General features: G+C 36.8%; 1 protein-coding gene across 1 annotated transcript in view; it reads right to left on the bottom strand.

Moving 5' to 3' along the window:
* DCAF13 (DDB1 and CUL4 associated factor 13) overlaps nt 1-14500 on the bottom strand; it is a 31477-nt gene that overhangs the window by 4121 nt on the left and 12856 nt on the right. Inside the window, exons 6-8 of the mRNA XM_070630742.1 lie at nt 11941-12018; nt 8723-8805; nt 4744-4908 (exon numbers count right to left, since the gene is read on the bottom strand). Of these exons, the coding sequence (XP_070486843.1) occupies nt 4744-4908; nt 8723-8805; nt 11941-12018 (326 nt within the window). The remainder of the gene's footprint in view (nt 1-4743; nt 4909-8722; nt 8806-11940; nt 12019-14500) is intronic.

Raw genomic sequence — 14500 nt, 5'->3', positions numbered from 1 at the left:
TTTTTTTTTTTTTTTTCTTGATTAACATTGGAGCTTTATTTTGGGGCAGAGCATGTTCTGGGACAAAGGGGACTTAGAATAATACGTGTTCTTTTCTCACACTCTGTGATCTTTGGAGGAAAAAAGCACGCAAGCTTAAGTACATATGAATTACACATTAAGACCACCAGGACCCTTACTCTGGTTAACATTTTTTTTTTTTATATTTATATATTTTTTTTATTAATGTTATGATAGATTACAAGCTTGTGAGATTTCAGTTGTACATTTTTGTTAGTCATGTTGTGGGTACACCACTTCCCCCTCCGTACTCTCCCCCCACCCCCCCTTTTCCCTGGTAACCACCGATCAGATCTCCTTCTCAATATACTAATTTCCACCTATGAGTGGAGTCATATAGAGATCGTCTTTCTCTGACTGACTTATTTCGCTTAACATAATGCCCTCGAGGTCCATCCACGTTGTTGTGAATGGGCCAATTTCGTCTTTTTTTATGGCTGAGTAGTATTCCATTGTGTATATATACCACATCTTCTTTATCCAATCATCGGTTTCTGGGCATGTAGGCTGGTTCCACGTCTTGGCTATTGTAAATAATGCTGCGATGAACATAGGGGTGCAACGGACTCTTGAGATATCTGTTATCAGGTTCTTAGGATAGATACCCAGTAATGGGATGGCTGGGTCATAGGGTATTTCTATTTTTAACTTTTTGAGAAATCTCCATACTGTTTTCCATAGTGGCTGTACCAGTTTGCATTCCCACCAACAGTGTATGAGGGTTCCTCTTTCTCCACAACCTCTCCAACATTTGTCGTTCTTGGTTTTGGATGTTTTTGCCAATCTAACGGGGGTAAGGTGATATCTTAGTGTAGTTTTGATTTGCATTTCCCTGATGATTAGCGATGATGAACATCTTTTCATGTGTCTATTGTCATGCCTCAATTCTTATAATCTCTACCTACGTAAAGACCTCTTTTTTCCCATAGCAACATAACAAATTTAAATACTAGGAAATTCAATCAGGCTTTGGTAACCATTAAAAATCACCTGTTCATGTATTAAACCCATCAAACCCAACAGATTAGTCACTTAAACAACTCAGAATCTTCCTTAATGGTAAACTACGCAGAGCTCTTACCTTCTAGATACGTTTATGCTTACACGAGTGATGGCTACATAAAGTTCACTACAAGTTATACTATTTGGAGATAAATACATCTTAAATCTTAAATTCTTTATATACATAGTCAAAATAAACTAACTGTTCCATGTGAATGCAATTTATTTACTTGTTTGCTTAGTAAATATTGAATGAAATCCCAACAGCTTACTTTCAAATACTGATTTAACGGTAGTTTTTAAAAATCTACTCAAAATTTACTTTAAAAATACACTTTAACCATTTTAAGGTCTTTCAAAGGAAAATATTTTTAAACTACAGATCAATCAAAGCACTGTCTACGTTATTTGATGTTTGTAATGATAGGAAACTCGAGCAGACCACAGAAACAAACCAGAACTAGCTTTCAAGCTCATGAAGGCAAAGGTCAGAGGGAACACCACTTATATCTAAACCCAAAGGGAAGTAACACATATTAAGATCGTCATTACAAATCTCCAAATGACGTCAGGAGATAATTCCCCAGAAATGGGGTGTAAGAACTCCTCACTTCATACAATTTTGGAATAAATTTGAGCTTTTTAGCTAGACTTGCATTAAGTTGCCCACATTGGCTTTGGAATAATTCAGCTTGAACTAATCTGCTGGGTCCTTGAGAACACAGGTGCCTAAACATTCCATTTCTCTTAATCTTTATTTGTTTTTTTCCCATTCTTTGTGTCTGCTTCTGTATCATGTTAGAAAAGTATTGTCCTACTACCTTTGAAGGTTCTACTGCCAAGAAATGATGGAGGGCCACATTCTCTTGATTCTTAATATTTCCCAGAGAGGTGAGAAGAATAGAAACTATCAGCCTTGACTTGGGCATGACTCAATAACCCCAACCATTCATGACGGGCGAATATCAAGTTAGCTGCAACAGCCAAACAGGAATCAGCACCAGGAGTTCTACAGTGGAGATGATGGAATGAAGATCTAAGTCATCAGAACACTCCAGTCAGTATGCTTTTGATTTAAACACCTTTTAAAGATTTTACTTTTTTTTATTTTCCTTTTTCTCCCCAAAGCCCCCTGGTACATAGTTGTATATTCTTCATTGTGGGTCCTTCTAGTTGTGACATGTGGGACGCTGCCTCAGCGTGGTTTGATGAGCAGTGCCATGTCTGCGCCCAGGATTCGAACCAACGAAACACTGGGCCGCCTGCAGCAGAGCGCGCGAATTTAACCACTCAGCCACGGGGCCAGCCCTAAACACCTTTTAAATCAGATACACAGTGATGATAAATTATTTGCTAGCAATTAATGAAGGTTTAGGAATTTACAGTGCTTCTTCACATTAGAGGGCAGAAAGATGCAACTATCACAAGTAAAAACATCAAAGAGTCAGACAGACAGACTGGCTATGACCAAAAATGGTACTGATAAGTTGACTGACTCTAAGGAAGAGGCTCTGTCTGAAATCTTCTGGTTGTGAATACAGGGCTGGGACAGGGGTGAGGCAAATGAAGTGCCTACAGCACAAACTTTAAGGAGGCACTCACTCTCACGGTGGTGCAGATGCAGCGTTGGCATTTGCACAACCTTGAGATGAATAACTCCTTGAATTTCGCACCCTAGGCACCTCACTTAGAGGCACCCCAGTCCTGGCCCTGTGGAACAGAAAGCCAGTGACTCAGGAGAAGGACACGATGTGCCTTTGAAAGCAAACCTCATTCTGTGAGAAGGTCCAGAAACCTTCAGCACTGTAGAAGCCAGGCTAGTTATCATTCAGAGTAATGATCAAAATTCTCATCATTGCACTAAACTGGTGAGATTTCTCCACCCTGTTGTACTTACACCACCCAACTGTATGTTCTCTAGATTTTTATTTTATTTTATTTTATTTTTCCTTTTTCTCTCCAAAGCGCCCCAGTACATAGCTGTATATTCTTCACTGTGGATCCTTCTAGTTGTGGCATGTGGGACGCTGCCTCAGCGTGGTTTGATGAGCAGCCCCATGTCCGCACCCAGGATTCGAACCAACGAAACACTGGGCCGCCTGCAGCAGAGAGCGCGAACTTAACCACTCAGCCATGGGACCTGCCCCTCTAGATCTTTTTTTAAGTGAGGAAAGGGTCCCAGAAAGTTTCCCTGTTACCATCAATCTTTATGAAGCTGGGTAAACTGCTTTACCAGCTCCACACTGTTGTTGTCTAGCACAGACCATCACCTCCCACCCTCAGTATATAGGTTCTCTGTTCTTTCCTTTCCCTGATTGTACTCACTTGTCTCCTTTCCTTTTCTACTACCACCAATCATTCCCTGTTATCTTTCACCAAATCCATCTTCTCCCCAATGAACTATACTTCCATCAAGTAAGACCATGCCATTCAATTAAGTATGCGTAGATATATGCATATGCATGCATGTGTTGTTCACATATATTTATATTGTATTTTAGTTTTACAGGAAAACTTCCTCAGTTTACTTGGATTTGCTTTGAATATGCTTCCAGGAACACATATGATGCCTTACTAAGGAACAAGAAGAATGCGTATGAAAATCTTCTGTAAACCATAGTACAATATACAAGGGGCTGTATCTTACACAAGAATTAGGTTTTAAAGTCAGCCTGTAAAGCAAAAAATCAAATGCAATCAAAATTACCCTGAAAACCTTAAAATGCCAGTTTTCGGTAAACCACCTCAATACAATTATAGATGATATAATACTATATAGATGTATAACATTCAATAACGTATAAGACGTAGTAGAGAGCCAAGCTGTACAAAACACACGTCTTAAACACTAGAATTACACTCAATGTGCTTATAGAATGAGAGACACAGAAAAAGAGAATGGGACAGCTGATTAAACAGTCCTGACAATTTAAACTGTTATTTTTCTAATCTTTGCCTTAGTGTATAAGAGCTGAATTTGAATAAGAAATAACAAATGTAAGGTATTATTGTTATTAATTGCTCTTAAATTATATTAGGGTAAAATTTAAGTTCTTCATTATCAAATTAAAAGTTTACCATATTTTAGAGCAGTGAAAATACTCTATGAAATTATCATGATGGATACATGTCATTATATATTTGTTCAAACCCATAAAACATACAGTACCAAGAGTGAACCCTAAGGTAAACTGGATTTTGGGTGATTATGATGTGTCAATGCTGGTTCCTCTTTGCCAATAAATGTACCATTCTGGTGAGTGATGTTGATAAGCGGAGAGGCTATGCATGTGCAGGTGCAGATATATGGGAAATCTCTGTACCTTCCCCTCAATTTTGTTGTAAACCTGAAACTGTCCTAAAAAAATAGTCTTTATTAAAAAAGGTTTACTATAAAACACTTAAAAATAATTCTAAAATAAAAGGTTTTTCCCCAAGGCAAACACTAAAATTTTTTATCAATGAACTATATAAAGATAATATCCTGTTCAGTGAAAGAAACTGCCCAGGAGGCTGATGTTTTGCCCCTAGATGATACAGTAGAAGTTGGTACTCAAGTCACAATGCCTGGGTGTGAGCCCACCATATACACACAACCAAACAACCTTTCAAAAAAGATAAATCATGATCAAAACAAGGAAAAATCAAATAAAAACAAATGGTTTACTGGTAGTAACATACCTGCTTCTACCTTTGTCCACAGGAAAGATGCGAATAGATTTATCAAAACTAGCAGACACAAACTCTTTCCCGGTGGGAGAGTAATCCACATCAAGCACGGCAGACACATGATCCATATGTACCATTACAGGAGTGTCCAGTGCACGCATATCAAAAGTATACAAGCTGTAAAAGGAGTTTTAATTATTTGGTACAAATTTCTACAAAGAAGTACCGGCAGTACTAAGACACTAGTGAAAGTAAGACCACTGGCTAAGTAACGCAGATGTAAATAAACAGCTCAATTCTTTACACGGCAGGTAGGGGACAGGGAAAAATATCAACAGCTTTTATTATTCCTTAAGATTACACTCACATACCTTCATCCTTATAAATCTCATTGTTAGAAAATGTGGAAATTTCAGAAAAGTACAAAGAGTACAAAACTCACCTTTAATTCCACTTCCCAGAGGAAGTCAGTTAGTGCAGTGTAATTATCTCTAATCTTTTCACCATGCTATTTAAATACATACTTTTAATAAAATTGAGATAATACTGTATAAAGCTCTGTATTCTGCTATCTCATGTAGCATGAGTATTTATCCATTAAATAATCTTTCAAAATATTTTAATGGCTACATTTAAATATAAATTAACAACTTACAATTTCTTTAAATAAAATTATTCATTAATAAAAAATTGGAAACTTTATAATTATAAATAATTGTTAAATGAAATTGATATTTGAATTTTTGACATTTAATCTTTAATTGAGCAGGACAGATTCAATTAGATCTGGAGAGATTCTTACACGTAGGATTATTAAGTCCAAAGGCACGAGCATTTTTAAGGCTTTTGAATTGACAAATCATTTCCAACAAAGTTGCACTAATTTATACTCCCATCAGTGATATATAACAGTGAGCATAGCTTTTCAAAGGGTGTACTAAAATTAGAAAACTATATTTTGTGCACAGCTGGTAAAGATAACAACTTCAAGATTTTCAAGGTTTAAAAATTCTTAATCAACAGTCAAAAGAATAGTGCTTCAAATGAGCCAACACAGACAGTGGACAATAGTAACAAAACATTACTGGGATGAAGTTCCCAACATCAAAACACGTCAGGATGATAGAAATAGTGAGAAAAAGTTTGAGGAGAAACAGGATATCTACATAATTTTAAAGTACCTCCTGAAGGACGTGTATTAATTACAAAATGAAAAAACTAACTTTAAGTGGAGAAACCTTGCAGATACCACTTTAACTAAGTGATCAAGGTTAACATCATCAGTAATAAAACATGTCGACGTCATGTACCAGATCTGATGTGTCAAAAAGGACTTATCAGTTCTGTGGTATTTTTGCCAAAAATGCATAACTTCAATCTAATAATACGAAAATGTCACTTAAGCCCAAATTAAGGGCAGTTTACAAAATAATTAACAAGTTAAATCCTTTCCAAAAGTGCTAAGGTCATGAAAGACAAGGGAAGATTGAAGAACAGTCACAGACTGAGCAAACTAAGGAGACATCACAATCAAATGCAACGTGGGATCCTGCATTGGATCCTAGAACAGAAAAAGAACATTAGCGGAAAGACTGGTGATGGAATAAAGTCTGTGGTTTAGCTAACAGTAGTGTACCAATGTTAATTTCTTGGTTTTGCTAATTAAACTTTCGTTATGTAAGACATTAACATTAGGGGAAGTTGGCTGACAGGTACTATTTTCGCAGCTTTTTAGTAAGCCTAAAATTATTTCAAAATAAAACGTTTAAAAAAGTAACACTTCAAAAACAGTATTTTTTAATACTACTACTACAAAAGGTCACTGATGCTAATGATAAAATACCCCAAACACCATGAAATTCTCATCGAGAGAACTCACTCTTCTTTCTAAAAATCTTCCAACATACCACAGGACTCTCAGCCAAGGCCACACTGATCTTTGAGGTTAAATCTCTGAGTTGACAACTGCTTTACAGTCCCTCTCTAGAGCACTGGTTCTCAACTAGGTTTGTTTTGTTTTTTAAGAATCTGGGGGGGTTTGGGGTTTTTTGGAGAGAAAAATTCATCCTCAGCTAACATCTGCTGCCAATCCTCTTCTCTTTTTCTCCTCTCCAAAGCCCTAGTACATGGTTGTATATTCTAGTTGTAAGCCATTCTAGTTCTTCTACGTAAGTTGCTGTCACAGCATGGCTACTGACAGATGAGTGGTGTGGTTCTGCAGCCAGGAACCACAGCTGGGCTGCCGAAGCGGAGCACACCAAACTTTAACCACTAGGCCATCAGGTCTAGCTCTAAAAATCTGGTTTTTTAATACACTGTTTTAATTTCTACATGAGAATAAGTTTAAAAATTTATTCCAATTCCAAGCAAATCAAGCCATTTGGATGGAAAATGTTTACATAAACAGTTTCAACAGTTAGAGGATTTTTTAGGGATCATCTATTCCAACTCTCTTACAGATAATGAAACTATGGCACAGAGCTAGTTCACATGACTTGTCCAAATTTCTACAGTAGTTACTGGCTGGGTCAAGACTTGAACTTGTGTTTCTAATTCATAATGATTAGACTATTTAAAGGCTAATAAAAGAAGGAAAATATTAAAAATATAGAAAAAGGATACCACAGCAAGATCACTTTCAAGTAAGAATAATTATGGCACTCTATCTAATCGTTACTCCTTATAAAAGACATGCTCTTTGTTTCAGGTGTCATATGTAATTCTTCCCAAGGCAAGAAACGAGAAACTCCAGAGATACTGTAAGAAAAGATATCTTGCCAAAATAGATAATTAGAACAAACTTCAGAAACCTTAATAAGGTTGGTCAGCAGGACATTCTTTTATTGCCTTTAACTTGAATAAGTCCATTTCATTTCAAAATGTCAATAAAGGCTAAAAGGGTTTCAATTATTTTGGCTTGGTACTGCTAGTTAATGAGAATCCAACTGAGCTTCTTTCTAGTACAGAAAGTCATAATAGATGTTTCTAGTTGGTACCACTAAAACATCATGTAATAAATCCTATTTCTGAGCTAATTTATACTTTCATAAATAGCAGTGGAACACAGAAGTTAGATACAGAAGATATAAAGTTCAATCCAACAACAAACTTCTACCTTCTCAAAAAAACGTGTACTAAGAATCTACTATATGCATAGCACTATAATAAATGCTTTGGATAAAAGAAGATGAATATGACACTATTTCCTCACTAGATTAAAACTTCCTGCTTCAACAGCCTCATCTTTAAACGCGGGATGACATATATGTCCTATCCACCTTAAAGGGATACGGAAAAGATAAAACAAGACAGCCAATGTGAAAAGCAATATATAAGGAATCATAAAACTCCACTGAGGTCAAGAACATAAGGTTGCTAAGTCACCTTTAAGTGGAGTCACAGAATAATATATTGTAAATATTAAGGTAAAGATTGAAACTGCATTTTTTCTTTTGTCTTACTGAAGTAAGAGTGATACTGATAACATGACTATCAGCCAGCTGAAGAGCTACAAATTTTGAAGGCAGATATTTTTAGTTTCTATTAAAATACGTATGGTTCAGTCATTATTTATAGGTCTACATCAGAGATCAGCCAACTTTTTCTGTAAAGGGCCAGATAATAAACATTTTCAGCTTTGTGGGTCATACGGTCTCTGCTGCAGCTGCTCAACTCAGGCATCATAGCACAAAAGCAGCCATATTCAACACATAAACAAGTGTGGCTATATTCCAATACAATTTTACAAACACAGGCAGCAGACAGGATTTGGTCCATGGGTCATAGTTTACTGGTCTATATTATTTTGAAAACTGAGAATACTCTTCTGAGAAGCTCTTCTCCAATTTGGAAAACATTTTTTTCAGCAAAACAAATGACAGTTTTCTAACATATATGAAGGAATACTACATAGGTAAATATATTTCATTAGTAAGACTTATACAATTGAGCCATTTCTGATAGAATAGGTTTTAAAAAGAGGGAAACTTACTTGTAATCTTCATTTGCTGCAGTAAAAATGAAAGCTTCCATAGGGTTCCAACAAATTGTATTTGTTCTCATATCTAAGATGACCTGATAAAAGAAGCATACACTAACCCATTACTACGAAATTAACTCCCTTTAAAATGAATAAATTTCCCACTTCATTTCCTTTCCTTCTTTTTTCATTAATTTAAGCAAATATTTAGTAAACAACTATCATGTGCAGAGTACTCCACCTGGTGAACAGAAAAAGAAAATCAATAATTGTTTCCTGAATACAGAGGCAGAGTGGTAAATATTGAAAAATATAAAAGTGCTTAATAAATGGTCCCTTGACCTCGAATAACATAGTTTAGTCAGGAAAATGAGACATATATAAGAAAAGTTAAAATATAAACAATGAAGCAGTAAATGATTAAGTATCAAATTAGGGGCAAAATTAATGGTGAGCTTAGGGTTAACAGGGAGAAGAAAGATTTCAAAAGACTAGCATGATTTCAGCTGACCTGTGAAGGACCAGTGTATTATGGTGTTTATCAAAAAGAACATTTTGGTACCATGTCTTCTCAGATAAGGGAAACAAAAGAAAAAATAAACAAGTGGGAGGGCATCAGACTAAAGAGCTTCTGTAAGGCAAAAGAAACTAGAATCAAAACAAAGAGACAATCCACCAATTGAGAGAAAATATTTGCAAATCAAATATTTGACCAGGGGTTAATCTCCATAATATATAAGGAACTCACACAACTGAATGATAAAAAACAAACAACTCGATCAAAAACTGGGCAGAGGATATGAACAGACATTTTTCCAAAGAAGCTATACAGATGGCCAATAAACACATGAAAAGATGTTCAACATCACTAATCATCAGGAAATGAAAATCAAAACTACACTAAGATACCACTTGACGCCTACTAAAAGGGCTATAATCACCTAAGACAAAAAATAACAAATGTTAGAGAGGCTGTGGAGAAAAGGGAACCCTCATACACTGCCGGAGGGAATGCAAACTGGTGCAGCCACTACGGAAAACAGTATGGAGATTCCTCAAAAAACTAAAAATAGAACTACCATGTGACCCAGCTATCCCACTACTGGGTCTCTACACAAACTACTTGAAACCAACAATCCAAAGTAACATGTGTACCCCTATATTCACTGCAGCACTATTCACATTAGCCAAGACATGGAAGCAACCCAAGGGCCCATCGACTGATGACTGGACAAAGAAGATGTGGTACACTACTCAGCCACAAAAAAAGACAAATTCGTCCCATTTGCAACAACATGGAAGGACCTGGCGGGAATTATGCTGAGCGAAATAAGCCAGACTGAGAAAGACAGACACCAGATAATTTCACTCATATGTGGAATATAAACAAGTACTGGGACAAAGAAGACAATTCAGTGGTTACCAGAGGAAGGGGGAGTAGGGAGTGGGCATGGGGGAGGGGGGCAGGAGAGCATTTATGTGTTGACAGTCAAGAAATAACGTACAACTGAAATCTCACATTGATGTAAACTCAATTAAAAAAAAAGGAACATTTTGGGTAGGATAGTCTTTTGATGTGTGTGACTGTCCACTGTAGGATGTTTAGACTCTCAGGCACCTGCCCATTAAATGCCAGTAGTGGTCTCTAAAACACCCTGCCCACATTCCCAAAAATACACCTGGTGGGAGAAGACAACCCCTGATTGACAACCACTATATTTAGGGAAGAAAAGATAGAAGAAACACTGACAGTCTAGTAGACAGAACAAAGAAATAATAAAAAATAGCATCTCTGCATCCATCTAGGTGACTTGCATGTGACAAACCATACTTAAATGTGACCTCACTGACTGAAACAAATAAATAAATGTAATACAAATTGGGACCGGATTTTGGAGGGCCTTGAAAGTCAGGCAGGTTACAATTCTTTTCTTCACCCTAAAAGTAATGGAGTGTCATTAAAAATTGAGAACGGAGGGGTGGAGGGGCCAGAAACTATTATTTATTAAACTAGTACTTCATGTTAGCATTCTGCTAAATGCTTAAAGTATCATGTTGAATTCTCCCCAATGTGCTGCAAGGTAGTTATTAATTCACCATTGACAGGAGAAATACAGATTAGGTTACCTGCTTCAAGTCTAACATTGAAGTTCACATAGGATCCTCCCACTATGATCACATGAATGAGTGTGATAATCTTTCCAAAGTATTATCATAAACTGGAAAGATTATCCCATTTATCTAGCTCAAACTTCAGTGAATATACTCTGCTTCTAATATTTCTGAATTTATTACATGTTATTTGATTTAGAAACAACAAAAATATTAAAAGCATTTCTTTCACATGTGGACTATGACCATAGACTTGTGGTACATGAATGATGTCTAGCCCTTTCTGTACTCAGAATTCTAACACTCGAAATCAACTTTATACTCTTTTCTTTATAATGGTACTCCTCTCTTTACCAACAATATTTCTCTCCCTCTTTAGAGTCAGCTGAAAGCGCTATTAGCTTTCCTATGTAAGTCCTGGAATGACTGCCTTAGAACTATTGGGAAATCCGTCACCTTGAACAGCATAGTGTTTGTCTAAACAAAACGTCAAACTAGTACCCATCAGCACAGAACTAAACAAATAAAGCTGGTTATGTGAATAAGTTACAAAACTTTCCAGAATAAAATACTGTACATGTCATATGATAATCACGAGGCCTGAAATAATGGAATGCAACACAATCATAGGTCACTTAATAATGGGGATACATTCTGAGACAAGTATCAGGCAATCTCATCGTTGTGCAAACATCAGAGTGCACTTACACAAACCTAGATGGCACAGCCTACTACGTACCTAGGCTATATGGTACCAATTTTATGGGACCACTGCCGTATATGCAGTCAATTGTCAACTGAAACACCTTTATGCAGCGCATGACTATACTTTTAATTCAAAAACTTTCAATTCAATAAGTACTAACTAGATGCCTAAAATTTACTGGCATTATGAAAGACACAAAGACGACTACATACAGTACCTAGTGGAAACGTAAAGGTCTCTAAAAAGCACCAAGGAGCTGAGAGAAGGCCACTGTGATCACTTTGGGTTCTAAGAATATCTCCATGAAAAAAAATTTAATTCTGAAAAAACATGTGCTCCATATTTTCAGTCACTTGATTTACAAAGGACTGAATCAACAATTGTACAAAGCAGAAGAGAAATTGAAACTCACCTTTTTCAGAGGAGTAGCTTGCCTCATATCATACAGAACTATATTCCTGTCAGAAGCACAACTTCCCAAGAGAAATGTCTAAAAATAAGTATAAGAATCACAAGTTAAAAGCCAGGCTTGGCAGCAAACCATGTCCACTCAGTGAACAAATGATTTAATTACCCTTAATGTTTATGTTTAAGATGCAAAGGTATGACTTAAAATCCATTTTAAGAGGGTACAATGAATCACAACCTCAGCAACCTAGGTCAAGCATTTTCATTGTTAAATCCCCATGGGCATATTTTAGATGCCAGTGACAACAATGTACAGATAATTGTGTTCTATTTATAAGAGAATATACTTTACTTCACCATTTTTCAACTCAGACCTGTTTTCTGTTTTTCAGTATTATAAATATCACTTTAATAAACACTTTCATACATTTTTCTCTTCTTTTTCCAAGGATAAAATTTCAGTAGTGGCATTACCAAATCGGAAAGTGTGAACAAATTTGTGGCCTTTGCTATCCAGGGCTAACTGTTTTCCAAAGAGCTGTACCAATATACCCTGCAATGTGGGAATATGCCAATTTTACTGCAACTGAGCGGCATTAGGTAGCACCATTTAAAAGTTACTATCTGTATGGCAATATTTCCTAATTATAGAAACTGTTACTGTATTAGTAGTTAAACATTTCCTCCTGTTTATTAACTCTGTATAAATTAGGCCTGCTTTTTGTCTAACAGCTTTAAGATGTTTCAAATATTTATTTGTAAGTCAGTTATAAATGGGCACGGTACTCACATAACCCTTGGCATTACTTGAAAATAAGCCCTCTAGCTACCAGCGGGGCCCTGAATCCCACCCTTTGTAGCACCGTTTCTCCTCACTCTTGGTTCCTGACTCTAACTCTTGGCTTCTCCCTACTAATTACTTCCTACTGCACATATAGGAGGAACAAGAAGAGTTATCTACTAAGTAGCTATATGGCCAGCTAACTCCTGTGTGAACACACGTGTACAAAGTTCAAATAAAACATCATCCAGCTAACACTACAACTGTGATCTCTTCTCAGTCCTTTCCAACACTTTCCTTTTGGAATCACTTCCTGACACTTTCCCCTAGTTAGTGACTCCTCTCAACCTTTCTTAGTTTCTCATTATGTCACCTCAAGGTCTGACCAGGTTCCATTTCTAAAAATAAAGACTTTGATCTGAGCAAAGCAAAAAATTCTACATAGACTGAAAGCTGACTTTTCACACTAAAAAATGTGGCAATGCTCAGCATAAACTTTTGGCTTTATCAGAATTCTAGGCTTCAATATTTTAACAGAAAATTAATTATTAATGATTAGAGGAGACAAATACACTCCATTTGTTCACAGCAACACACCCTTTCTATTAAGTTTAACACAGGATAAGAGATATACACACCATTTGTTTTTACCACTAAGTCAGTTCCTAAGGTTAAAAAAAACAGCTGAACAAATACAGTTGTTACACAGGCAAATCTGAAAAACTTGGTCTCTTGGTCATCACTAATCATTAACTATTATTTTAAAATTGGCCATCAGCGCTTTTGACACAGGTATCATCAAAATAGAGAAGCAAAAGATTTTGTTTATTCCTCAGAGAGGTAGGAATAAATATCTGGTCCTTCTGTTTTGTTTTGTTTTTAAATAGTAATAACATCATCATCTTAAATTTGGGTAGCACCTTTTAAAAATATGCACATATATTATCACATTTCACACTCACAACAAACCTATGAAGTACACTGAAAGACATAATTAATCTCATTTTAAAAATAAACAAATACAGAGAGAAAGTGTGACTTGTATAAGGTCAAAGGCATGTGCAAAGGGACACTGGCAGGAAATACAGTTCCAGCTTAGCTCCACACCAAGTAGGACATAAAATGTTCCCACAAAGCGCTTGTTTGTAGCCTAGCATCACCTTGGCCCAGCGCTGCAAAGCCGGCTTGCCCTTTCATGCCTCACCTTACTCTGACAACCAAGGGGGACACAGGGAAAGGAGATGGAGGATGGAGTGAGGAAGATATAGCAGAGATAGATACTCCAGACCAGGGATCAGCACACTTCCTCCATAAAGGGACTGAGACTAAGTATTTTAGACTTTGAGGGCCATATGGTCTCTATAGTGTTTACTCAACTCTAAAGTTGTAGTGCAAAGGCAGCTACCAACAATACGTAGCAAAAGGCCACAGCTGTGTTCCAGGAAAACTTTACTTATAAAAACCAGGCAGTGGGCTCACAGCGGTAGTTTGCCAACCCCTGCTCTAGACCTGCAGCCTCTCCCAGAAGTGTGTATGCAGGAGTGTGCTGGGGGCAGGAAGGGGGTCTTCTGACTGACTTCTCAGCAGGGCCACAAGGCCAAGCTTACATGGCACTGCAGCACAGATGTTCCAATACACCCCACTATTTCTATACCCTGCTCCTTTGACCTTTCTTCCCTCCGTTTATCAGCTTAGGTCTGAGAGCATAAAACTTGCATAGCAAGACTTTCTTTTATACCATCTAACATGATACTCTCCTAATAACTTCCAAAATCAGCAAAAT

Source organism: Equus przewalskii, chromosome 8 (assembly GCF_037783145.1).
Source record: "Equus przewalskii isolate Varuska chromosome 8, EquPr2, whole genome shotgun sequence".
In the NCBI taxonomy this organism is placed as follows: domain Eukaryota; kingdom Metazoa; phylum Chordata; class Mammalia; order Perissodactyla; family Equidae; genus Equus; species Equus przewalskii.
The sequence above is the reverse complement of the archived record's forward strand: the minus strand, read 5'-3'. Positions and strand labels throughout refer to the sequence as shown.